General features: G+C 44.6%; 1 protein-coding gene across 4 annotated transcripts; it reads left to right on the top strand.

Moving 5' to 3' along the window:
* The first annotated feature begins 1974 nt into the window (after positions 1–1974).
* On the top strand, positions 1975–24055 carry AMMECR1L (AMMECR1 like). 4 transcript variants are annotated; one of them, XM_027056077.2, is made up of 8 exons: positions 1975–2281; positions 3847–3956; positions 12587–13031; positions 15390–15500; positions 15811–15925; positions 16593–16683; positions 18659–18755; positions 20442–24055. In XM_027056077.2, the coding sequence occupies exons 3-8, from the start codon at positions 12625–12627 to the stop codon at positions 20551–20553; spliced, it is 933 nt and encodes a 310-aa protein (XP_026911878.1). In that variant the 5' UTR covers positions 1975–2281; positions 3847–3956; positions 12587–12624; the 3' UTR covers positions 20554–24055. The 4 variants fall into 4 exon arrangements, with proteins under 4 accessions (XP_026911878.1, XP_053070819.1, XP_053070818.1 ...); XM_053214844.1 differs by lacking the exon at positions 1975–2281 and adding an exon at positions 2580–2599; XM_053214843.1 differs by lacking the exon at positions 1975–2281 and adding an exon at positions 3311–3502.
* The last annotated feature ends 1815 nt before the right edge of the window (positions 24056–25870 follow it).

Here is a 25870-nt window from a genome sequence, read left to right on the forward strand (position 1 = left end):
ATTCTGCTTATCTTTGCATCAGTTTAAACTGTTGCTTACCGATGGGAAGTGACCCCAAAGTGACTTTTTAAGAGTCCTGACCTTTTGCCTTTTGGCATCCATTAACAATGGCCACATCCGAGTCCTAGCTCTCAGTAAAATGCCTTTTTTGACAGCTCAGCGCAAGGTTTGTTTTTGTTTTAATTTGGGAGTGCTTCAAATCCGACTTAGTTCCATCATTTACCTCCTGACAGCTTGATAACGAGGGAGCAATAACTCCCTTATCTGTGGGCTGTTTAATGACGATATAGTAGCGCCCTGGGAGCAATAGACTAAGGCCCTTTCCAGATGCCGTATTTTAAGACTTTCAGCTGGAAAAACCTTCACTATGTGAAATTTATTCGGATTATTTTAAGTCAGGATTTTGTCTTCTTATTTAGAAACAACAACAAAAAAATTGACCGCTGGCTTGCTGCCTCCTAGATTTCTGGCTGGGGGCCATATGATCATCTAATTTGTAGTTTTTCAGGCAGACAGAGGTTAGAAACAGGCAAAAGTGGCCTCAACAGCAGATAAATGTGTCAAGACTGTGACAGGAATTGTGAAGACTGCTATAGAAATAGCTTTTTTAAAGTCACCCCCTGTTCTACAAAGCATAGCTGTCTGTTCCTTTCCCCGTTGTCCTTCGCCAGGTTCCCTTCGACAGTTAGGTCCAAGAGACTGATACTCAGTTTCCTCGGTTTTTGTTGCCGACAGGTAATTATGCTAAAAGTCTGTAGTAGTAGATCTTATTATGCTTGAGTACATTATGCATTCTAGAGCAGAAGGTTTTTGCTGGAAAGCTTCACTGTCAGATACGATTTGCATTTTTTACTAGATGCTTTCTTTGCTCCTTGAGGACAAACATGTTAAGGATTCCTTTGTGCATAAACAGAATAGCAAAACACCAAACAGTCTATCTGTGGGCTCGAGTCTGTGTTCTTAACAAGACTGGCATTGCTTCAAAAGAGGGCATGCCTTTGCTGCAGGACCTAGATGCAGTTTGTGTTTGGAATGGTGAGGGTGAGGGAGCAGGACAGAAACTTCGTGCAACTCCATCTTAACTGAAAACAAAAATGCCAAGTCCTCAAATCAAACCAAATAGCAAGTATTGGAAACTAAAATCACTTACTTCTATTATTTTCTAAAAATGTTTTCTATTGGTCTTTTTGAGCCCCTTGCCCTGATAAGTGCTGAGGAATATGCTTTTACTGTGCCTACGGAATAATCCTGTCCTGTGGGCGATTGCACTGAAGTCATCTCCAGCCTGGGAATTCAGGGATTCAAGACAGAGAGACGGACTCCTGACACCAAACGCTGGGTGTCGTTTGCCCTTCTCCGTCCATGAGGAGGCTGGCACCGAACCTGGAACATCTCCCGCGGCCCTGACCTTGGTCAGGGGGTAGTCTTGATTTACGCTGCCCTGAGCTGCCCCTTCTTGGTTGCTTTTGAAGGCTGTGGCCGAATCGGCTTGGGCGCTTGGGAAGAAAGGCTGTGGGAAGCTGGGTGTCTGTCCGCCTCTAACTCGGGCGAGGGCCGGGCACCCCAGGAAGGCCTCTGCGCGGACAATGCTGCCTGCCCGGGCCCGCACGTAATCTCCCGGAGCACTCCGCGTCCGCTCTCAGAGGCCCGGGCGGCCCGGCGTGCACTGCGCCGGCCGACTGTGCGGGTCTCCGAGCGGGCAGAGCGTGACGCCCGGTTACGAGGCCGGCCGGCGCCTTTGGATCCGCTCCGCATCCTCTTTTTATTGCCAACTCCCTGGGACTCAGCCCCACGAATGGAAAGCAGCCCTGTAAATTCAACCCCGTAGAGTAGGCGCCAGCCAATAAAATGCGCAGACCCAGGCCACGTGACAGTAGCGGGGCGGTGCTCTGGCGGCTCCCTGATCTCTATGGTTTTCGAGGCTCGCTAGAGGGCGTGTGGTCCACTGGAGGACTCCCTACATTCTTCCTCCATTACCTCACTGCCTCCGGTGGCTGCTGGGATACTGGAGGACTCGGGTCCCGGCTCGACTCAGTCCTCCAGCTGCCCGGGGAATACCTCTAGCAGTTCTTCCCTGCCGCCACCGCCGCCCCGCCGCTTCCTCCTCCGCCCGCCCGCCGGCCTTCTTCGCCCCGCCCCGTCCGCGCCGCGCGTCCGGCCCGCCCGCGGGCCCGCTTCTCTCGGGAGCCCCCACCCAGGCGCATGGCTCCATGAAGCAGGAGGAGAAGGTAGAGCGCGAGAGGTCCCGTCCACCCCGGCTGCGTCTGGGCCAGGAGAAAAGGTGGGAAACTCGGGCTGCGCCGCGCCCTCCTCCTCCTCCTTCCCCGCTGGGCCCGGCCTCCCTCGGGCCTCAGCCGCCCTGCCCGCCGGGCCTCCTTACCCGGAGGCGAGTGGAGGGGCCCGGGACGGGGTCCCTGGGGTCAGGGTCCCCGGGGTCAGGGGCCAGGGTCCCGGGGCAGCGTGGGGGAGGGGCTCCCTGGCGGCGGGGTAAGTGGGCGGGCAGGCGGGGCCTGCGGGCCTCGTGTCCCGGCCGGGGGCAGGGGAGTCGGGAGGCAATGCTGGTGAGGGGTGGGCGGCCGCCCCTGCCCTGGGCCGCGAGGTGAGGCGAGGCGAGGCGAGACTCCAGCTCCTTTCTGCACTCCCTCCAGGAAACAGTCTCGGGTCTGTGTAAAGTTTGGTGGTCTCCGGCGCCGCCTGGCGGCCCCCACCCACTGTCCCGCCGCCCCCTCCCCCGCCCGGCGTCTGGATTCCACCCCCGCGGCTCGGCCCTCGCTGTCCTACTCGTCGCCCCGGCATCTCCCCAACAACCCCCAGCGCACCGTACTCTCCCTCCCCACCCCCTTTTTTTCTTACCTTTCACCTTTCTCTCTGCCTGCTGTGCCCCTCCCCGCTCCGGCCTCTCCTTTCCCCACTCTTTCTCGTCCTTTTCTTGCCTAACTCTTTTCACGCGCACGCTCTCTCCTGTTCCTCTTCTCCCTCTTCTCTTTTTTCCCAGCCCCACCCTCACTCCCTGCTTCCTTATCCAGCCGTAGCCCCCATTTCCATTATCCCTCCACCTTACACTCTTTGGGTTTTAAGCTTCTCTCTCCTTCCCAAGCTGTGGGTTTTGCCCTTCATTCCTTGTCCTCCTCCCTCCCCTGTCCTGATCTGAACTCCTCACTTTGCCACACTCCCTTACCCTTATCCCTCTGGGCCTATCCTCTTTCACTGCCCTCTCCTTGGATAGTGTGGGTGGGGCTTGGAGTCTCCTGTTTACATCTTTGGGAATAGCTTAATTTTGTACTGGGGGGGTGGGAGAGTTGTTAAAGGATTGTGAAGAGATTTGTGCAAGACTAATAGTAAGGATGGATGACTCTTACCAACAATTATCATCTCCACCTGGGATGACAAGATGGCCTGTCCTCAGGACCTTGGCATGCTGTCCAGTAATTCTTCAACACCATCTTTGCAGAGAATTTGGGACTATACTTGTATTCTGAAACCAGTGGAGAGCCTTGAAATGGTATATCTTGGCCTGAGAGCAAGTTTTGATCTAAATAAGTGGTGGAGGAAGTTTTAATGTGTGTCTCATGTTCAGGTTCAATAAAACCTTTGATCCCACTGTCCTCCCTTCTTGGTGATGACGCCAAGGATGAGGTGATTCAGTGCATGGGACTGCCATTGCTGCCTTATATTTAGATTTTGAAATGTTTTGAAGTAGGGAGAGCCTGTTCCCTAGCTGTTGTTTTCTTTTTTTGTTTTTGTTTTCTAGAAATTGCTCTAGGAGTTGTAATTTTTCACAAGCCTTATCTCACCTCTGGACTGACTTGATTTTGTTCATTCACTACCCCTGAATTTCTGTCTTAGGTACAGGAAGAAGGAATGGAATCGGAAGGAAGAAAATTCATTTCAGAGACAAAATAGCTCCCCTCCTCTGTTATAGCTGTACCCCTGGCAATAGAAACTGTCTGCTTTCAGTGAGTATTACCTTGGACATACTTAGAATATTTAGAATTTGTTGCTGTTAATTGGTTTTAGCCCTGTGCTAGGACGTTAGGATGTAGACTTTTTCACTTGTATTTTTCTGCTTCCTTGAGGGGGTCCTAATGTTGATGGAGTTCCTTCCACGTGTCCTCTTAAAATAAATGTGTAAAGATGAACTTGTTTTCCATAATCCCATTAGAGTGACCTAGATGGTGGTATAGTAGTAGTACACTTATCCTTTATGTTTTTAGTACGTAAGTCTAGCTCCCACCCCTTCCCAAATTACTCATTTTTTTAAAACAACCAAAGATCAACACTCAGAGGTTAATGCAGTTCCTGATCAAGGTCAATTATTGGGTCTCTTCTATACAGTTATAATCTTCAGAGAGTTTTGGAACATTTTGCCCTAAATCTGCTATGGTGATACTGTTTTCTGGAAAAATTTTTATTACTGCTGTGTCCCCTTGAGTGTATTAATTGTGGTATGCATACACTTGTAAGATAGAGTTTTTCACAGTTCTTCACATCTTATTGGAGCCTCATAATCCCTCCGTAAAGGAGGCAAAGGACAAATATTTTCATTTTATAAATGAAAGAACTAAGGCCCAGAAAGATGTGGCACTTTGCCACAGATCACATAGTAAAGGAAGGGGAACTAAAAACAAAACTTTTGACCCCTGTGGGTTTTTTTTAAGCTATGTTGAAATGAAAATCTATAGCCCTGTGCATTTTTGTAAATCTGTAAATTTAAAAATTTTAAATTTAAATTTTATGGGTAGGTCTGTATTTTGCATGGAAAATTTTCACACAGCAAGTGTTTGGATATGTGTACGCGTGTATGTTGAGGTTTCAAAAATATAGAAGTGATTATTTGAAATGATTACCAGAATGTTTGTGGGTTTTTCATCTGACTGTTTCTTGGAATAGTTACATAAGTAGGCCAGAATTACAGTTCAGGTGCCATTTCCCTACTCATACCACATAATTATTAAATTGAATTTTAGTTCAACTCTCTGTGTCACAAAAGAAACAACAACCCATTCCTTTCTGTATAAAGCTTGATTTGAACAGACATTGGGACACTACATAATAACAACAACAAAAAGCAGGCACTCCTTTTTTCTTTGCCTCTTTCCTATCTCCCAGATCTGCTTTCTTTGTTATAAGGTCATGCTCCCAGTAAGCTGTTTTGAGGCTTGTCTTCAAAAGGTGGATCCAGATTTTTTTTCCCCAGGCGTTTTTAGATATTTTAACTTGGTTTTTGTTCAAAATCTAACTACTTTGACGCAGTATTTCCATTACTACTCAATATATATCAAGACTTTTACAATAATAGCATATTTAGCAAGTTTCATCTCCTTGCAGTGTATATCTGTAAGCTTAAAAGAGGACTCTCGTGGAATAGAACTATGTACAACTCTCAAACAGCCCAGTATTCATACTTTATATTTTTTGGCACCTCAGTGTGAACAGAACAGTGGATGATTTATTGGAAGCCATTGTTCTCCAAAGAGGAAGAGCATCAAGGTCATTAAAGTAATAATTTCATGTTAATAATAAGATCTTTTTTGACTACAAGGTAGTTCTTAATAGAATTTTATTATGAGGGCATTTATTTTCCTAGAAATTGTAAGAATTCTAAGCTATGTTATTTTTATAACATACCCTACTTACATTAGGTAGTGGTAGTATTAATCATAGCAGACACTTGAATAAATAATAGTTAATGTGCCAAAGAATGTTAGATGCTTTTTCACGTGTTAGTTATTGAATGGTCACAAATAACCTTCTGTGGTATCAGGAACCTAAGTCCACAGACCTGTGACAACCTCCCTGAGTTTGCATAGCCAGTACGTGACAAGTCTGAGTTAGAATTTGAACCTAGACTGTAATCCCAGAGCCTAGGCTCTGCCCTCTGATGTTTGGAGCTGCTCTGTGAAGATGTCAGTGAACTTAAGGAGCCTTGGAAGGGGGGAGGGCTATCCTGTCCGCCAGCCAGATCAGTCAGGGTATCTTCACATCTTCCTCTCCATAGTGGTCTCTACACCTTTATAAACATCAGAAGTTTGGGGCATCTGGGTGGCTCAGTCAGTTGAGCATCCAACTCTTGATTTTGGCTTTGGTCTTGATCCCAGGGTTGTGGGATCCAGCCCCACATTGGGCTCTGGGCTGAGTGGGGAGCCTGCTTGAGATGATTCTTTCTCTCTTTCTCTGTCTCAATCAATCAGTCCATCCTCTGCCCTTCTCCCCCTGCTTGTGCTTTGTCTAAAATAAGTAAAATGCAAAAATATATAAATAAATAGACATCAGCAGTTTATGAGACATCATTTGTATTTACTCCTGAAATGATAAATTGTTTCTCAAGCAAATAATGTTCCAGTGGGTAGCTCTTAAAGCACCCCGTCATTTAAAAACAAACAAAAAAATTTCTCAGGTACAGTTCAGAAGCTAGGTATGGCCTGTTAAAGGAAAGCCTTGAATCATCTTAAAACTAAATACCTCCCAAGGCTAAGTCCAGGACTAACCAGTGACTGTTGTGTTTTAGCAAAGAAAACCGCTACAAGCATAAATCAAACCAAGAAGTTAATTTAAGAGATATTTGATCTAATTTGTGGAATGAATTGGACACATTGGCTATCCATTTAGCTGTGAATTAAACCATTCCTTGGTTTGGGCTGAATAGAGTTGACATTGTTGATAAGATTTGTAATTCAGCTGCCTTCAGCTTCTGACGCACTCCACAGTCAACACCTCACAGTGGAACCAAGGATCTAAAGATTAGTTTGTGCCATAAGCATTCTTTTTATAAAAAAGACAAACTTTGGGTGGCTCATTCAGTTGAGCATTTGACTCTTGATATCAGCTCAGGTCTTGATCTCGGGGTTGTGAGCCCCGTGTTGGGCTCCGCACTGGGCGTGAAGCCTGCTTAAAAAGAAAAGATGAACTTCAGTGAAATTACCAGATTTGTAGGTAAGACTGTTGGTGTGTATACTATATGCAGGGACTGTGTTAGGTGCCGTGAAAGAAAACACAAATGCCGCAGCCTCTGAGATGGAAGGCGATGACGAGCTCAGTGCTGGCTGGGACAGAAGCGTAAGCTCCCCAGCCCAGAGCAGCAAAGCACTGCTCTGCTTCCCCAGAGGGAGGAAGAGCTACCATCCAGCTTTTATTGTGGAACCTAATGACAGCAGATCCTTTGAGGGTTGTGTGTCAGGGAGGGCGTGGTGACTTTTTCAGCAACGAACATACTTCAGTGTATTTGATGCTTGTTAGGTTAGGAGATCTTGAAAGAAGAGGTAAAACCATGATTCTTGTTCACTTTTCCAGCTTTTTGTGGAAGTATAGTTATTGTCTCCATCTGGTGGAAATCCAGTTTTAACTTGTTCATTCTCGTTGACTGTTCTAAAATGGACAGGCAGTAGGAAAATGAGATCGGCGCTGCTGGCTTTTTAAGTGGCCCTTCAGGGGCACCTGGGTGGCTCAGTGGGTTGAGTATCCAACTCTTGATTACAGCTCAGGTCGTGATCTTACAGTTTCATGAGTTCTTGCTGGCCTCATGGAGCCTGCTTGGGGTTCTCTGTCTCCCTCTCTCTCTGCCCTCCCCTGCTAACACTGTCCTCTCTCAAAATAAAAAAAAATTTTTTAATTAAGTGGCTGGCCCTTCAGTTTAGCTTTGAAAGGAAGGCGTGGAACCGTCTCTGTGATGTATGTGTATACAAAGGTGGTTGATGAGCCCAGTGCTGACTGGATTTTGGGAGCATTGTAAGCCACCCAGCCCAGAGCAACTTTTTACACTCAATTCCAGTTATTTCAAATGAACCAACTTCATAGTATCCATTCAGGTATGTTTCTGCTCAAAGTACCATCATTGGCAGTTTTCATGAGATTTGGGAAAGGTTAAGAACAAATGCACACACGGTTTTAGAAAAGATAGAGTATGCCATTAGGGGTATTTGGTTTTAGCTGGTTAGTCTGTTGTATTGAAATGCTGTTCTGAGATCTCTTAGGCTGTACTCTACAAAGCCAAACTATTGGGGAAATGAGTGACTCTTTGGTCATTGGAGGACAGTCCTGGGAGTGGAGTCTGAAACTGCTTAGTTGTGGTGAGATGGCCCACTTTTATTGGAGTAGGATTAAAAGCATCTCAAAGAGGGGCGCCTGGGTGGCTCAACTGGTTGGTCGTCAGACTTCGGTTCAGGTCATGATCTCATGGTTTGTGGGTTTGAGCCCTGCGTCAGGCTCTGTGCTGGCAGCTCAACCTGGAGCCTGCTTCATATTGTGTGTCTCTGTCTCTCTGCCCTCCGCCGCTTGTGTGCTATCTCTCTCTCTCTCTCTCACAAAATTAAATCTTAAAAAAAAAAAAAATCTCATAGAAAAAGTTTTGATGAGGGGTGCCTGGATGCTGGATGGCTCAGTCTGTTGGGCATCCAACTTCGGCTCAGGTCGTGATCTTGCAGTTTGTGAGTTCAAGCCCCGCGTCGGGCTCTTTACTGATGGCTCAGAGCCTGGAGACTGCTTCAGATTCTGTGTCTCCCTCTCTCTGTCCCTACCCCACTTGTGCGCTGTCTCTCTCTGTCTCTCAAAAATGAATAAATGTAAAAAAAAAAAAAAAAAAAAAAAAAGTTTTGATGAAATTGATAAATAGGGTTGATGTTGTAAATGTGTATTCACTCCCAGCACTTTGGTTTACTTTACATTCTTTGCCTGTAATTCACTTGTTATTTGCCTTATGCTGACAGAATATGTAAAATATTGGCCCCCTTAAAAACATGTCTTTGTAATGATTCAGTAGGAGGGGAGATAAGAGTGAGTAGGTAGACTATAGATGAAATAAGATTAGCCATATGTTAAAAATTACTGAAGCTGGTTATTTGGTTCATTACACTATCCTACTTTATGTTTGAAATTTTTTATAGATTGAAATTTATAGAACAAATTTTTGAAGAAATACCTTCTCATGTATTTTTGATGCAAAAAATCTAACTCCGCCTTTGGTCACTAATTGAGAATATCGATTGAATTGTTTCCTTAGTGGCCTCCAGAGAAATGCTTGGGCCTAAGGAGCCACAAGATTTGGGTTGGTTCTATTGATTTCAAATCGTAGTTTAGGTGTGGGGAGTTGTTGAATGTAATCACTTGGTATCGGTTGTGATCGTGCTCCATGACAGAGCAGTGCTTGTACATGGTGGCACAGAGGCAGAATCTTCCTAGGCTTGAGTTCACCTGCCTGCCTTGGCCTGGTTTGAAAATCCTTTCTGTTGCTCCATTGTGGGGTGTTTCACCAGTCAGGTAGCAGATGACACCTGCTAAGGAACACCTGAGTTGCCACCATGTCATGACATTTCACTCTTTCTTCAGGTGTGCTTTGGTGCAGTGAGAATGAGGAAACGTACCTTTTTTTGACTTTTGTGTTTCATCCCTTCTCTTTGCTGCTTTGAACTTTGGGGCTTTCCGGACACCCTGTTAGAGCTCCAGCTCTTTAGACGTAGTTCTGCTGCTTCATTCAACATGTGTCTTAGCCCCCAGCCCACAGTGATACACAAGATAGAAAGACAAGAGGCCAGTGACATCCACTGTGGAATCAAATGACAGTGACAGGGGCACTGGTAATTTTCAGGGTCATGGCTTGAGATCTTGGCTTTTGGCTTAGGTCGGTTTTTTTCCTGCTCCATTTTTATTTTTATTTCATTGAGTTTTATTTATTTATTTTTAGTAATTTCTGTGTCCAATGTGGGGCTTGGACCCATAGCCCTGAGGTCGAGTCGCATGCACTTCCAACCGAGCCAGCCTGGTGCTTCTCCTGTTCCATTTTTGTTGGCAAGATTCTGTGAAGTATTAGGTTTGTTTTTAGTATACCCTTGAATGTAACTTGTTTTTTTTAATCATACCCTTAAGAAATGACTGAATCCAGTGGATATTATTGGCAGGCGTCATTCTTCTTTGTGGCTGGTGGAAGGACCCAGGCCTTGGAGTCTGACAGATAGACTGTGGTCCAAATCCTAACTCTGCCACTTAGCAGCATGCTGTCTGGCTTTGGGCAGGTTATCTTGCTTATTAAGCCTGAGGTTCCTCATCTGTAAAATGATGGTTACGTTGCCTACCTTGCTGAGGATTTGAGGTTTTGAGTATTTAATGAAATCCTGTTTAAAGAGCACCTGTTCAGAGTAAGCACTCCTCTAAGTGCTGAGTGCCTAGCAGTCCTGGCCCTCTGGGAATTTCCATCCTAATGGGGCAGTTGAACAAAAACCCAAAGTGATAAGAGCAGCTAAATGTATTATCACCTAGTACATGGCAGGCACTGTTTCAAGTACTTTATTCGTATTAAGCTCATTTAATTCTCGTAAAACCCCATGAGGCAAGTATTATTGTTGTTCCCATACTGAAGAAACTGAGTCATGGGGACGTTGATCCTGGAGGAATCTGAATTTGAACCCAGGCCATTTGGCTCTGGAGGCACTATTTTTAAGAAAAATGTTCTCTTTTTGTTTTTAAATTTTTTTAATGTTTATTTATTTTGAGACAGGGACCAGGATCAGGGGAGGGTCATAGAGAGAAGGAGAATCCCAAGCAGGCTCCCTCTTAGGGCAGAGCCTGACATGAGGCTTGAACTCATGAACCATGAGATCATGACCTGAGCCGAAATCAAAAGTCAGATGCTTAACTGACTGAGCCACCCAGGTGCCCCTGGTTTTTGTTTTTAATTAGAGAGTGTGCATGCATAAGTTGGGGAGAGGGGCAGTGGGAGAGACAGACAGAATCCCAAGCAGCCTCCACGCTCAGTGCAGACCCTCACGTAGGGCTTGAACCCACGACCCTGGCATCATGACCTGAGCTGAAATTGAGGGTTGGACGTTCAACTGACTGAGCCACCCAGGCACCCCTCCCTCTTGTAACAGTCTAAACAAGACAGTGACATCCACGTTCAGAAACAAACTTGTCATTGGGGCTTTTATTGTATCAAGTACCTAAGGCTTTCTCAAAAAGAAGCTGTTTTCAAGTGAGACATTGAAGTGTACAAGCTATTATCCTCAGCTACAGACAACTTTCATCACACTAAGAATTGCCCTAAATACAAAAATCTGTATTTTGCTATGGATTAGCATATATCAAGAACATAAATAATACTTGTGAAATTTTTGTGTCTCAGCCTAAAGTGACGACTTGTTTGTGTAAAATAATGGCATTGCAAATGGGCATGTAAATATCTGATTTGATTTAAAAGGTTGTAGAATTTACAACCAAAATACCGTATTATATAGAGCATTGCCTAAAAAGGCATATATCCAAATCACAGGAAAATTTAAGTATGCTTTTCTCAAGGCAGCAGAATTTTACAAACTTTGATATCATCACTATTGAAATAACTAGGATTAGGGCACCTGGGTCACTCAGTTGGTTAAGCGTACAACTCTTGATTTTGGCTCAAGTCATGATCTCACAGTTTGTGGGATCAAGCCCCATGTCAGGCTTTATACTGGCAGTGTGGAGCCTGTTTGGGATTCTCTCTCTCTCTCTCTCTCTCTCTCTCTCTCTCCCCCCCCCCCCCTCTCTGCCCCTCCTCTGCATACATGAGTACTCTCACACAAAATAAATAGGTAAATAAACATTTTTTTAAAAAAAGAATTAGGATCTATTTTCCTGATTCTGTTGAGTCAGAGAAAGGATCTTGGTCGTGTTATAACTATGCATTTTTGCCTCTGGCTGTTTAAGAAAAAAACTTAGTAAAAAACCCTTCCTTCCTTCTGTTCACATCATCAGATGGGATGTTCTCATTTTCTCGCTTGTCCACTGCCACATGTTGTTAGGCTGAGTGGCTTTGCCTGCATCTGCCTCGCTGTGACAGGGAGGAAATGGCTACCTCACAAAAGGCCTCTGAAGCTTAGGTCATTTCTGTGAATAAAGGTTCCTACTAAGTTGTAGCTTTTTTTGAATTGGAGTTTTGAAAGGATAGATGTGTAGAAATTGGAGTGAGTTCAGAGAACCAAAGAAAATGAGCAAGGCATTGGAGAGCTAGAGCTGTGAGGACAGAGGGTTGGGAGCCTTGTGTTGGAAGGCGTGCTCTTCTCAGAATGGCAGCTTTTCATATTCACTAAGGTCTAGGGCCAAAATCACACAGATAGATTTAGGTTAGTGATGAGTAAAATGCTGAAAGGATGTGGTCAATGAGGAAAAAGCATGAAAGTCCTTCTGGGGCTCTTTAAAAATAGGGCGGTCTAATTTGGAGGTTCTAAAAAGGTAGAGAAGACAATGATGAAGAATCTGACAGGTCCAGTGCTGTCTTGCAGTCTTGAAATGTCCTCATCCATCTTCATGATGGCTGCCATCCCATCCTTCTGCCCCTGGGAGTCCTAGGCAAGAGGGGCTGTAGTTGCCTGCCTCTGTGATGATCATAAGCTTTATGGAAAGTGAAAAATAGTTCTTCTTTAGGAAAAGGTTAGGAGTCCCTGGCCTGGAGATCAGGGTCTTCCAGTTGTGTTGGTCTGAAGCCTTTTGTGACCTGGTGACCTGGATGAGAAAGAGGATTTGATGACTCTTACCCTCTCCATGTAGACCCTGTCTTTTGGTTATTTTCTCCTTTTAACTAATCTTTTGAATTAATGCTTAACCTTTCTCTTGTTGTTAGGGTTCTGCAGCATTCCAGACCTCGAGCACTGAATCAGGATGGGAAAAAGACGTTGTGTTCCTCCACTCGAGCCCAAGTTGGCAGCAGGCTGTTGTGGGGTCAAGAAGCCCAAGTTATCTGGAAGTGGAACGCACAGTCACGGGAACCAGTCCACAACTGTCCCCGGCTCTAGTTCAGGACCTCTTCAAAACCACCAGCATGTGGATGGCAGCAGTGGTCGGGAAAATGTGTCGGACTTAACTCTAGGACCTGGAAATTCTCCCATTACACGAATGAATCCCGCATCGGGAGCGCTGAGCCCTCTCCCCCGGCCAAATGGAACTGCCAACACCACCAAGAACCTGGTGGTGACTGCAGAGATGTGCTGCTACTGCTTTGATGTCCTCTACTGTCACCTCTATGGCTTCCCACAGCCACGACTTCCTAGATTCACCAATGACCCCTAGTGAGTAAATCAGGTACAGGGGACAGTGAGAAAGGCGTGACGATGTCTTTCTTGGGTTGTTCTCTTGAGATCCTGTACTTATACAAAGCTTTGGCATCATTTGGGCAGAGGGTAACAGGATTAGGACGATGAGAAATGTCCAGGCATAGCTAAAACGGTATCTGGATTCAGGAGTGGAAGAGGTCTACATTATGCTTGGAGGAGGTATAGGCTTGTTTTTAAGGTCATGTTCTAGAAATCAGGAGGATTTCGTTCTTGGTTCTTCTGTTGGTTTGTTGGTTCATATTGCAGTGGGTAGGAAGCCACACCATCACATCATTGTGGACCTGGATGTTGAAGTTCAGGTGAATTGGATGTGTCTGAGGGCCAGGCTGGAGACTAGGAGCTGTGATGCTCTTAAGGAAGGTCCCCTCACTTTGTTGGTAATCCCGCATGGCTGCTGGTACCCCGCCAAGAGTGTCAGAATCTGCTTTACTGTTTTCAGTTCAAGACTCTGTTATTTGTCCCAAGCTGTCTCAAGGTGTCAATGACTTAAGAATATGCAGGAGCGCCTGGGTGGTTTGGTTGGTTAAGCGTTCTGACTCTGGATTTTAGCTCAGGTCACGATACCACGGTTCATGAGTTTGAGCCCCACATCGGGCTCTGGGTTGACAGTGTGGAGCCTGCTTGGGATTCTCTCTCCCTCTACCCCTCCCCTGTTAGTGCCCACACATACTCCTTCTGTCTCTCTCAAAATAAATAAAAATAAAAGGGAATATGTATAATGTGAAGAAATTTCATGCTGGTGTTTTCTTCCTTCTCAGAATTGGAAGCAGGTCTGAGGTGGCTTTAGTTTGTTTTTTTTTTTTTTTTTTTTTTTGCCTTAATGTTTATTTATTTTTGAGAGACAGAGCATGAGCAGGGGAGGGGCAGAGAGAGAGGGAGACACAGAATCTGAAACAGGCTCCAGGCTCTGAGCTGTCAGCACAGAGCCCCACGTGGGGCTTGAACCCACAAACTGTGAGATCATGAGCTGAGCCAAAGTCAGATGCTCAGCCAACTGAGCCACCCAGGCGCCCCTCTGAGGTGGCTTTAAAAGCACTGAAGAGATGCTTTTGGAGCATTCATTGACCTAAGATCATTCATTCCTCAACTGTTAATGCCATATTGGGGCAATGCATAGCCCCGCTGGGCAGGGAGTGGAGAGGTATAAAGAAAAAATCCTCCCTCTTGGGAGACTTACTGAGTTGGCAGATCACACACACAAAGCTAAATAGTGTGTATGGCACACTGGGCAGAAAGAGAGGGGAGGTTATACCTGTGTGATTATGTCAGAGGAGAGCAAGTATAGAGGAAAATGTTCTAACTTTTTAGGGAAGTATTGCCATGGGATACCATGGTCAGAAAATTCCTGACTGAACATGTGGAGATTCTGAGCTTTGATCCTAGTGGGATCAAATGTGTCCCTAGCAGGAGACAGACATAGATTTGGAAGAGTGGGTAGTGGCTGCAGCGCTATAAGGTATGGGCTGTTGTATTCAGGGGCTGATCTTTCCATCCTGCAAACAGTGGAATTTTTGAGGGGTTTTGAGTAGGTTTTGGGACAGGAACTTCGGCTGCTGCTGTTCAGGTGTTTACTGGAGGAAAAAGATAGCTGGCAGATCTGCTTCATAACGGTGATCAGAGTAGACAGCTTTAAAAATTTAAGTTGCTTTTAGAAGTATTTTGCTCAATCTAAGAACTAAGGGCATAGACATAGAGAAGAATCTCAGGAAGAAGAGACAGCCCTGTAACCTGTTGGTAAAATATCTATTCCCGTCAATCTAGTGTAGCCTGATAAAGCAGGACTTGGCCTAACAGCAGAAAGTGGCAACTTCCACTAATAACAAGCTTTCTTAAGGATACATAGTTTTTCTTTTCCAAACATTTATGAGCAGGACCAGGGGCAGAAATAATTAGGAGAACAGTGTGGGGTTGTGGGGAATGGAGAGGACATATGCAGGTTGTGTCTTCACGAAGGATGTAACTGGGAAACATGGACACTTCTAAGAATAATTAAGAGGAGAAAGATATGGAAAATTAGAAGAAATTGAGTCCTGGGCAGAAGAAAAGGAAAATACCCCAAACGTGTCAAAGTGAACTGAACCATAGGCAAGGAGCACAGGAAGGGCAGAGAGCGCCTCCCTTCAGGCTGCCGTGCTGTAGTGTCCTCCCGTCTCCATCTGCATGGTTCCCAGGAAGCCAGAGTCCTTCAGGTGGCTGCAGTTCAGGAAACAGTCCTTTTGGGGAATAACCGAAATGAACAGGGCAAAAGCAAAGCTTTGTTCTTATCCATAATTGATTTGGGGCTGGAGAATGTTTTTTGTTTTGCTTTTTTAGTCCGCTCTTTGTGACATGGAAGACAGGGCGGGACAAGCGGCTTCGTGGCTGCATTGGGACCTTCTCAGCCATGAATCTTCATTCAGGACTCAGGGAATACACGTTAACCAGGTAATGACACCAGACGTAAGCTGTGCAGATAAATTGGCTAGAATTGAAAAGAACTACCTGACTTTATTTCTTCTAAGTGGTAAAAGTTTGAGTGTTCTTCTTTTGGTAATCAGGAATTGTGGGGCCTTAATCTGGTGAGTCACTAATCAGTTCAAGTGTAGACAGTTAATAGCATCATGTTATTTTTAGCACGTTAGTACAGATGGGTAATCAATATTCTCTGCATAGCTCAGGGTTCATAAGTATTTGGGCATATAATGTTGGCTCCTAACTCCAGAGCAGCCTCACTTCTGTTTTCTGTCCCCTCCAGTGCACTTAAGGACAGCCGATTCCCCCCCCTGACCCGAGAGGAGCTGCCCAAACTTTTCTGCTCTGTCTCCCTCCTTACTAACTTTGAGGATGCCAGTGATTACCTGGACTGGGAGGTGAGAACAGCCGCATTTGGAACTCTGCATCTCTCGTTGCATTTGGGTTCGGGTTAGTACATGGTAATGTATCTCCTTCATTGAGAGAGGGTATAAGAATGTAAAAGCTGAGTTTAGAAGCAATTGGGGGCCATATAGGGGATAGGAAAGGTGCTGTGATCTTAGAATTAGGGAAGAAATGTGAAGTCTTTCTTTTCTTGTGTCTTCCCAGTCCATTCTTTTCCCTATCCTTCTCCCACTCCTAATAGAAACTGATATTGGGGATAAAAGAGAGCATTTCAGATCCCTCTTGGCCAGCCCTTGAGTAAAAAAAGTTGTTGTTCAGAGCCATGTGTGAGGAGTCATGAGCCTAAATCAAAACCCTGTGGTATGTTTAATGGAATAGATTAAAAGTGGAATATTTAAGATTATTGGATGAGCTATTGAAAGAATGTATTTCTGCAACCCTCATACTCGGGAGAGGTGGCTACAGGTAGACTCACAGCTTCCCTCAAGCTGAAGTTACTTCGGCTTCAATACCTGAGGAAAGAGTTAATCATGAAGAGTAGCAGGTTCTCCTTTTCTCAGACCTGGATTGAGCTGGTCAGGGGACAATGTCAATTAAGTGTGGATGACTGCAGTTCCATTAGAATAAGTAAATGCCATTTATTGGTTATTTTTTCTGTAGGTAGGGGTCCATGGGATTCGAATTGAATTCATCAATGAAAAAGGCGTCAAACGTACAGCCACATACTTACCTGAGGTTGCTAAGGAACAAGGTGAGTTGGACAAATGGAATTTCAGTGAAGGATACTATTCACACAATTACCATGTAAATGCAGGAAAGTGGAGTGTTGTCTTTCAGCCCAACTGCAACTACAAATGAGTGCCTTTCTTCCTCTTACCATCTATCAAGTCTTAGGGAATGAGAAATAAACCCCCAAAAAGATGCAGGAGCTGAGGGTTTCCTTTGTGGCACAGTCGGTTAAGCATGACTCTTGGTCTCGGCCCAGGTCACGGTTTCACAGTGAGTTTGAGCCATGCATTGGACTCTGCTGATGGTGTGGAGCCTACTTGGCTCTCCCCCTCTCTGCCCCTCCTCCATGAGAGCGTGCATGCGCACGCCCACGCACGCGGTCTCTCTAAATAAATAAACTTTTTAAAAATTCATAAGAAATAATTTTTTAAAAAGATGTAGGAGCTGAGAAAGAAGAGAGGTTAAGACTTCCCTTACTCACCCCCTAGTTTCATTTCTTGGTGAAAAATTTTGTTTTTTGGCCCCAAAAACGAGTAGTATTTGTAGCAGAATTCCAGTAATCAACTGGATGATTTTATGGAGCTCATTGTAAAGTGAAGTTGCCTGTATCACTGGGTTTTGAACTTTTGGTCATTAATTATTGAACAATGTTATACCTGGATAAAGGGAAAACATAATCTTCCCTCTTCCACTCGCTTGCTCTCTCTCTCTTTAAGAACTTAGTAAGTAAGTTCTTATAATGAGACAATAAAGGTAGGAGGTGGGTTAGATAGGTTTTCTCTTTAAAAGAATAGAATACCTTTCAGTGTTGCCTCTGTGTTCTGTGATACATAATTCATTTTTCTTTTGGGACATCTGGGTCGCTCAGTTGGTTAAATGTCCAGCTCTCGATTTCCGCTCAGGTAATGATCTCATGGTTTGTGAGATCGAGCCCCGTATCAGGCTCTGCGCTGATAGCAGGGAGCCTGCTTGAGATTCTGTCTGCCTCTCTGCCCCTCCCCCTACTCTCAAAATAAATAGACTTTAAAAAACGTATTAAACATAATTTACTTTTCTTTCTCTCTTCTTTTTGTCCCTTTCTTCTTTCTTGTCTGTTTTTGAAAATAATATGTAAAACACAACAGTATTTGTTGGATGTGAACCTGGAATAGAGAAAAATAGCCATTTCAGTGTATCGATGAACTAATTATGTGGAGAGTGATTGCCTTATTGGTTTACATCATGGTTGTGTTTAAACTTTTTCAAAAGCATTGTGGATGTAGCATAAAAAGGAAGCCTTTTAGCTACCTTAAGGTCATAAGTCTAACATTTCTGTATAAGGAGGCACACCATAAATACTTCCTAACAGTGAGATGTGGTGACAGTATAGGTAAATGAAATTACTTGTGCCGTTTGAAAATTGGTTGACATAATTTAAAAATTGGGGGTAATTTTAGGGGTTTCTCTTTGGTTTCCAATTTTGATACATTTGACTTTATCTATTAAAAATGTACAGAAACAACATAATATATGTGTGAAAAATTTTCCTGTCCTTCATGAAGGAATAGCTTCCCTCCTGCTATCAGTTCTCTGTACTAGAAAACAGGACTTCTAGAAATGATCAAAATAAAGGAAGGGCCACACAAAGGAGTATAGGCGACAGAATTTGAATTCTCTCCTCCCACAGAACAGTCTTAGTTACCAGCACTAGTCCAGCAGGCAGGTCTTAAGTTGACACTATGTTTGTTGCTAGGTAATTATGCTGGGATCACATCTGACAGGAAAGACACAGAGCAGAGGGCCTAGGGACAGCCGTTGTGTGTGTTGGGTTTATCATCTCACATCTCAGGTTCTACTTGGACTGTCAGTGAGGCAGATGGGGCTCTAGGGATGTGGGGCCAGTATCCAAGGCTCCCTTTGACCGTAGCAGACTTGGCGGCTTCTCTTCTCTTGCCGTGTTAGAACATGCCCTACTCTTGTGTCATCAAGCACTGACCTCATTGTGCCTCTCTTCTCAGACTGGGATCAGATCCAGACAATAGACTCATTGCTCAGGAAAGGTGGCTTTAAGGCTCCAATTACCAGTGAATTCAGAAAAACGATCAAACTCACCAGGTAAACCCACTGTTTCATTTTCTTTGTCACTTTAATTTAGTTGGGGTTGGGTGGAGGATACTTGTGATGGAAAGGGTTAGAAAAGATTTTCTCTGCTAATGTCCCTAAAGAAGCGTGGGTCAGGTTTAAGCTGGGAGGAAGCAGTGGCAGCAGAAGCAAAGACTCCCCAGTGTCTTGGGCATCTCTGCAGCTGAAGTGATGGCAGAGCTGGAGCAGAGTTTAGGCCACGATCAGGTGGTGGGTGTCTTTGCCAGACCCAATGGTTGGGAGGCTAAGAGGGCAGACTGAGGCCAGGAACAAAGGCTCTCAGCGTAGAGTTCCAGGGTCAGTTGAAGTCACATGCAGTCAGGTGGCAGGGGATACAGGTGGTGTGTTAACAGGATAGTCAGTGCTTTTTACAGAGGGTTCCAAGAAAGGCCACACCTGTTGGGGGAGGTTGCCTCATGTGATAGAATGCACATGGACTTGGAGTCTGAACCCCAGCTCACCGCTGCCTAGCCATGACCTGAGCCGGTTACTTACTCTGCCTCTTTGAGGGGGAGGGGGACTTTGCTGTATGTAAGAAGTGAATTATAATTCCTTGGGGTTGTATTAGATGTGGTAAGGTAATGTATGAAGAATTTCTAGCACAGGGCCAGGCAATAATTGTAGGTGGTCAGTAGATGTCGGTTCTCTTGCCATCCCTACTGAAATCGGAAACACTGAGAGGTTTAGCTTCTGTGGGCTTCTGTGGGCCTCTGTTGGCCCCTTCATCTGTAAAATACTGAAAATCATATACTAACCTCACAGGTCTATTTGGAAGATAACCCAGTGTTTTTGAAATGCTTTGGATTCCAAAAAAAAGAAAAACTTCAAATACAAAGCATTATTATTATTATTATTATTATAATTTATTTGAACAGCCATTTCCCTGTCAAAATTCAGGAATAATCACCTTGCAGTGGAGGAGTGATTACAGTGGGAAAGAGATGGCTCTGGGTAAGGATTGTCACACCCAGCTCCTGTGGTCTGTAGTAGGCTCCATAGGTTTGTAACACCCCATGCTTCGCATCCTGACTCATGGCTCTTTCCAGAGCAAAGCCAAAGTGCTATGAACTCTGTTCTGATGACCCTGTGATATGATATGGCATATTCATCTGGGAATTGAGACCCGTCCTATATAGCCCCAGGATCCTTTAACCTGCTGCATCAGAATTTGACCCAGAATAGGTATCTGTGCCCCTTTTAGTTATCAGTAACTTGTTTGTTGCTTTTCTGCAAATTGAGGTTGCATTTCTGTCAAATTTATCACATTTTATGCAGTAGATATGCAGTTTGCACTGGGCATTGGTATAGCCATCTTCCAATCTGCCACCCGCGTAATTTGACCTTGACATTCTTCATCCAGACCCCAGTAGCAGATTGCTTAAGAGCAGCCTGACGATAAGCATATGTAGTGTTTAAAGGTGGGATGTGCAGAAAATACATTCTCAGGGGTGAATTGTGATTGTGCTTTTTCATCTTGTTCATTTGTAATAACAACATTGTTTTCTTGTGCTGTCTTTCATTTTCTGTAAGTAAGATTGCTCTTGGTCTTCCATCTTATTCTTTCAAAATGTGGAATAAGCTTTTGGTTTTCTCTGCTGAGTGACTTTACAAAATGAAGGGTTTGAGGTTCCTAATACCCTTTCCTGTTTCCTTATACAGGTACCGAAGTGAGAAGGTGACAATCAGTTATGCAGAGTATATTGCTTCTCGACAACACTGTTTCCAGAATGGCACTCTTCATGCCCCGCCCCTCTACAATCATTACTCCTGACACAAGGCTGCATGACCAGTCCCACCCCCCTGTGGCCACCAATGGCTATGACATCATTGGAGCAGATGCCTCCTCTTCCTGGTCCAGTTACTTCTATTACTGCACCATTTTATGATGCTAGCTTCCGTTGCCAAGTCTGCCTCCAGCTGACTGAGGGGGGGGGGCAGGGTTATACTGAATGAAACAGAACTTGAGGGGCCCAAGCCTTATCTCAGCCTTTCCTCAATATGGGGTTCCGTTGGATTGGGGCTCCTCCATGACTAGTGAGAATTACCGTGTGGGTTCAGAAGACCCTTGGCATGCAGGTGCCACTGGTGATTTGCCGCCTGTGTGTTGGCCACACAGTGGAAGCTGGAATTGGTGGTCCATGAAGGCTTACCCCACACGCACCCCTACAGCCTCCCCAGATCAAGTAGGTGTATTCCCCTGGCAGTCTGGGCAACGGAGACCAACAAGAAACATTTTTAGGTTGTTTTAAATTCCTTTTTTAAACTTCCAGTTTATTGCGTACCAAGAGTTGATCACAACCTCCATGCTTCATAAGTGGACGCCATGTTAGGGTTGAGCGTGGGCACCATGAGTCCTCTAAGGCTCTTGGACAGAGACCCACATCAAGATCGGAAGCCCTTTGGATGGCGTTGCAGATCTCATTGCTCAATTAGCCTCGAAGGTTTTAATTCTCATCCCACTCTCAGTTGGATTTTCTGGCACTCTTCCTGCATCAAGTCTCCTGGTATTGAACAAAGCTCTGTGGTGTAGCCTGCTGAGGACTGGACTGGGATGCCCGTGGGAGGTCCCGAAATCATCGCTGCATGCAGTGAGAAAGGAGAGACCTCTTCCTTACCACCCGGCTACCTCACTCCTCTACTGGTAGCAGTGCCTATAGCTGGATCTAGGTTCTCAGAAGGCATAGGTGTTCAAACAAGCACTTGGGTCGGGCTTCTAGAAGGACACGTTGTCATAGGAAAGAATCCAGGGTCTCCACACTGTTTTCTTTTCAGGCAGACATCCTGAGGGACCTTTAAGCAGAGGAGTTCCTTGTCTAGTTTGCCTGTAGAAGTGGGAAGACTGTTGCTGTTTCAGTCCTTTCCAGGACTTTAGAACAAAGCTGTGTAATTAACAAGATGAATCTTTATCTTGCCTAACATGCTGGGACTCTTCGCCCCACCATGGTAAAGTTCCAAATAGCTCATTTTATTCTAGGTCATTCAAACTTTCATGTGGCATATTTATCCCTTCCCCATTGTTGCTGATTCCAAATAGCTGTCAGCAAGTTTCTCCTCCCTCTTGCCTGTTCTTCACTCATTTGGTGGCAGAGTTCATTGAAGCTGGGGACTTGGAAGATGCTTTGGAAACATTGTCACAGAGGCACTGCTGAATGGATTCACAGGAAGAGGTGGCCAGTTGGAAGAAAGGACCCGGAGGGTGATACACTGGTTTTCAACAACATGCTCAGAGAACTCTTGAAGTGGATTGGGTGTCAATCTGGTGAACACAATTGTTTTGATTTAATTTATTTTTAAAGTTTATGTGGTGATGGTGTGGCTTTCCAAAATGGGCAAATATCCAAATCAAAAGAAATTTTGAGTTTTCTTCTGCCAGGAATGGGGGAGGGGGAGCAGGGACATAATCCAAGAAATGACACACATGCCATTCTAGGCATTGCTGTCTTGTTTCCTGGAAGAAATGCATGAGGGTGAGCAGATTGGCTCGGTACCATCCTCTGCTGTTCGCGAGGATCTAGAACGTGCAACGGAAGCGGGCGGACGGTGGGGTGGCCAGGTCAGGCCACACCACCCCACCTTACTGTTGTGCTGCGTTCTCGCATCCTGCCACTTGTCCCTTGCGAGGTTAATGAAAAAAAAGCTTTTGAAGATGAAGGGATTGTTTCGTGATTTCCTGCTGCTGAAAATAATAAATGTTTTGTTACAAACAAACGTGACGATAGTTACTCTTAGGTGCCATGGATTGATGTCAGGGTGGTCAGCTCTGGACTAAACCACCCACCTCCAATTTGTACAACAGTATTGATACATAGGGCTACACTCATTACTGTTCAAGTGTTCTATGTTAAAAGTTGTGTTGAATTTCTAAAGATTAAAAAAAGCAAAAAAATTGGTGCTAAACTTTCATCCTGAGCACGCTCAGTGAGACTGGTCATGCAAGCATTTACTACAGTGCCATGCTCTTCAAGCCTGTTTTTCTTGTGGAAATGTTGCCCTATTTGTCTTCCCCAGTGTATAGTATGTTTTTTATTTTGTTTTACTGAGGGTGGGGTAGGATACCTGCCATTTATGAAAATGAACAGAAAACTTAAAAACCCACAAAATGGGGAAAAAATCAGTGCACAAGAATTGGGCTGGGTACGCCCAGCACCACACTGAAGTGGGCTCAGTGGTTTTGGAGTGAAGAAGCCTTACTCCCTGCACATTCCCTCATGCTCCCATACAAGTCCAGCAGTGGAGATGCTCGAGTCCCTCTGGCCTTGTCAGGGGGACTCAACGAGTCGACCAAGGAAAACTATTTGGCCCCATAAGAAATGCCACTGTCAGTGTCTGTCCTGAATGGGGCCTAGTCAGGAAGCAGTCTGGAAGTGTACAGTCACAGTCACTTCATGAAGATGTGTGGCAGGTGGCTCTCAGGAAAAATACTAAGTCTGGATCATCCATGTGGCAGCTTTGCATGGGGAGATGACGGCTCTGAACTCGAACTGAACTACCTTCCACGCGCTTGACCAAAGCGGTGGTGAGGGTGGCCAGTACGTATGGTGTGAGTGGCAGGTGTAAAGAGAAGGGAATGTTTTCTGCTTGGTGTTGTTCACTTTGTCTTCGGGCTGCTCAAGCTGAACAGTAGGTAACCGCTGTGAAGGAACCAGCCCACCTTGGCCGGTTTGATTCAGAGTTCGTTTTACCCCTAGCTGTGAGTGCCTTTTGGTCTGGAAAGTTGGCTTGTCTCATAATACCCACAGCTAGGACATTCTGTAATTATGAGTCGTCCTTGTTTTATGTTAACTAAGAGAATGTCTTTGATCACTAGGATTTGTCAGTGTTGGATTGTTTCCACTGTGAGGTTCTTAAACTTTTTTGCTTCATAATATTAAAGCAACTCATGTTAGAGACCCTTTCAACATGAAAGGTTTGTAGTTGAGACATTACATATATTTTATTGTTTATAATAAAAATCATCTATACAGAAGTCCTGGGTGTTAATTTTAATATTTGCACAAGACCTGTTTTCCATGATGTGTTAACACCTACACTTTCACTAACTGTTGATGCTCTTTTCTATCGAGATTCTGGAGCCTAGGGAGCTATGTGTTCGTTTTGTTTATTTTGATTCTTAACTTCCCTGAAGCAAGAGACTTTGTATGGCCTTCAGTGCAAAGACTTCAGACCAATTCTTTGTATTACACTTGGTTGCCTCTTGGCTATATAACTTCTGAGTGCAAATCATTGAACTCTTTAACGAAGTATTGTAGAGAATAAATCATAATGGGTAAAAACTGTTCTTTGTCCTGCCTTTTTTTTTTTTTTTAGAATAGTAGTAACATTCATCTTTTTAAGTTTATTAGTGTATTTAAGTAATTTCTGCAACCAACATGGAGCCCCAACTCACCATCCCGAGACCAAGATTCACACATTCTTTGGACTGAGCCAGCAGACGGTGTTCAGTCAGCCAGCATGGTTGCATGGTGTCCATCATGATCCTCATTGTATTTTTTTATTTACACTTGCATTTTTTTGTGGGGCTGGTAGCAGTGCCACTGGCTTTTTAGAACCAAATTTCCTGAACTGAGGTTCATGAACCTTTTAAAATTTGGATTTTTCTAGAAAGAAGGTTCATAGTTTTCATCAGATTTTCTTTTATAACTGATATTATCAAAAAAGCTAAAAGCAAGGGGTCAGGGCAGTAATGCTCTAACTGAAGCTATCATTGGGTGACCTTAATCCAAGCAAAAGCCCTGGGACATATTGGTGTGGTCTAACGATGTTGTGTTTGTTTGTTTGTTTTTAAGTTTGTTTATCTTGAGAGAGCATGAACCAGTGAGGGGCAGAGAGAGGAAAAGCAAGAGAACCCCAAGCAGGCTCCACATTGTCAGCACAGAGTCTGACGTGGGGCTCTGAGGTCGTGACCTGAGCCAAAACCAAGAGTTGAATGCTTAACTGAGTCACCCAGGTGCCTCTTGGTGTTGTCTAACCTTAAAGGGAAACATTCATTACTTTTGGACGGCCCAGAAAAGAGGCGAAGTGTTTGAAGAAAATGGCCCAGAACAGTTTTTCAAACATACAAATACACATGTGTTTGGACTGTCTGTCTTAAGTTTAAATCTTTATTTGCAAGGATGGTTTTTTGTTTGTTTTGTTTTTAAGATACCCAGTTCTGCGGCCCTTACCCTTAGCAGAACTCATAAGCCTGTGGCTACAGGTATAACGTGCTGTCAGGGCTGGATAATTTGGAAATAGACTACAAGCAACTGGTTAAAAACAGAAATTGGTAGTAACACTGCAGGGTGTGAAAGGGATTCTCTGTTTCTTAAAGAGAAATTCTGGTTCTAGAAATTGCTGTGTGTTATACTATCGCCTGCAGTTAAACAGCATGGGATGCCACATCATTGTGGGTTTTTGGGATTGGGGGGTGGGTGGTAGGTGGTGGTAGTTAAACATGCATAACCCAACATTTGCTATTTTAGCTGTCCCTATAGTCTTGAAATGTGAACTAAGCCACCTGATCAGAGATCGGCAGGGCTATTTCTTGTGGGAGTGGAAGTGGGGTAAGTGCTCTAAAGCTTCTTCCAGATCACTCTGGGTCTGACCTTGATTGAAGACCTGGCTTTGAGATACTTGAAGGACTTGACTCTAAACCAACACTGCACAAAGAACCATAGTAGTGTCCTGAGGAATGTAATGCAAGTGCTGTCCCTTCTGAGTGTTTTCCTCATTCTGAAATGAAGCTCTGACAAGGATTTTAGGATCTCTTCCCTCTGCTTACTTTGTTTCCATGAGGTTCTGTATGCTAGAGCAAATTAAAAAATAAGTGACCCCTCTAGTTTCAAGACTGTACCTATTGCTAGGGGAACCAAACAGCAGAGAGAGGTTTCAAATTCATCCTGTCAGCCACTCAGGTTCCTGCTGCGAATCCAGCCTCCCACCTGCCACCCCCAGTATGGCCATTCCTTCTTTGATCCCACCCTGGTTTCTGACCAAATAAGTAACCAAGGATGCTGATACTGGAATCTTTAGGCTGGCAGTCTGCTAGGCCTGAGCTCAAATCTTGGTTCTGCCATTTATGAGCCAGACAGCTAGTTACTACTCTGAGC

The sequence above is a fragment of the Acinonyx jubatus genome, chromosome C1 (genome assembly GCF_027475565.1).
Source record: "Acinonyx jubatus isolate Ajub_Pintada_27869175 chromosome C1, VMU_Ajub_asm_v1.0, whole genome shotgun sequence".
In the NCBI taxonomy this organism is placed as follows: Eukaryota; Metazoa; Chordata; class Mammalia; order Carnivora; family Felidae; genus Acinonyx; species Acinonyx jubatus.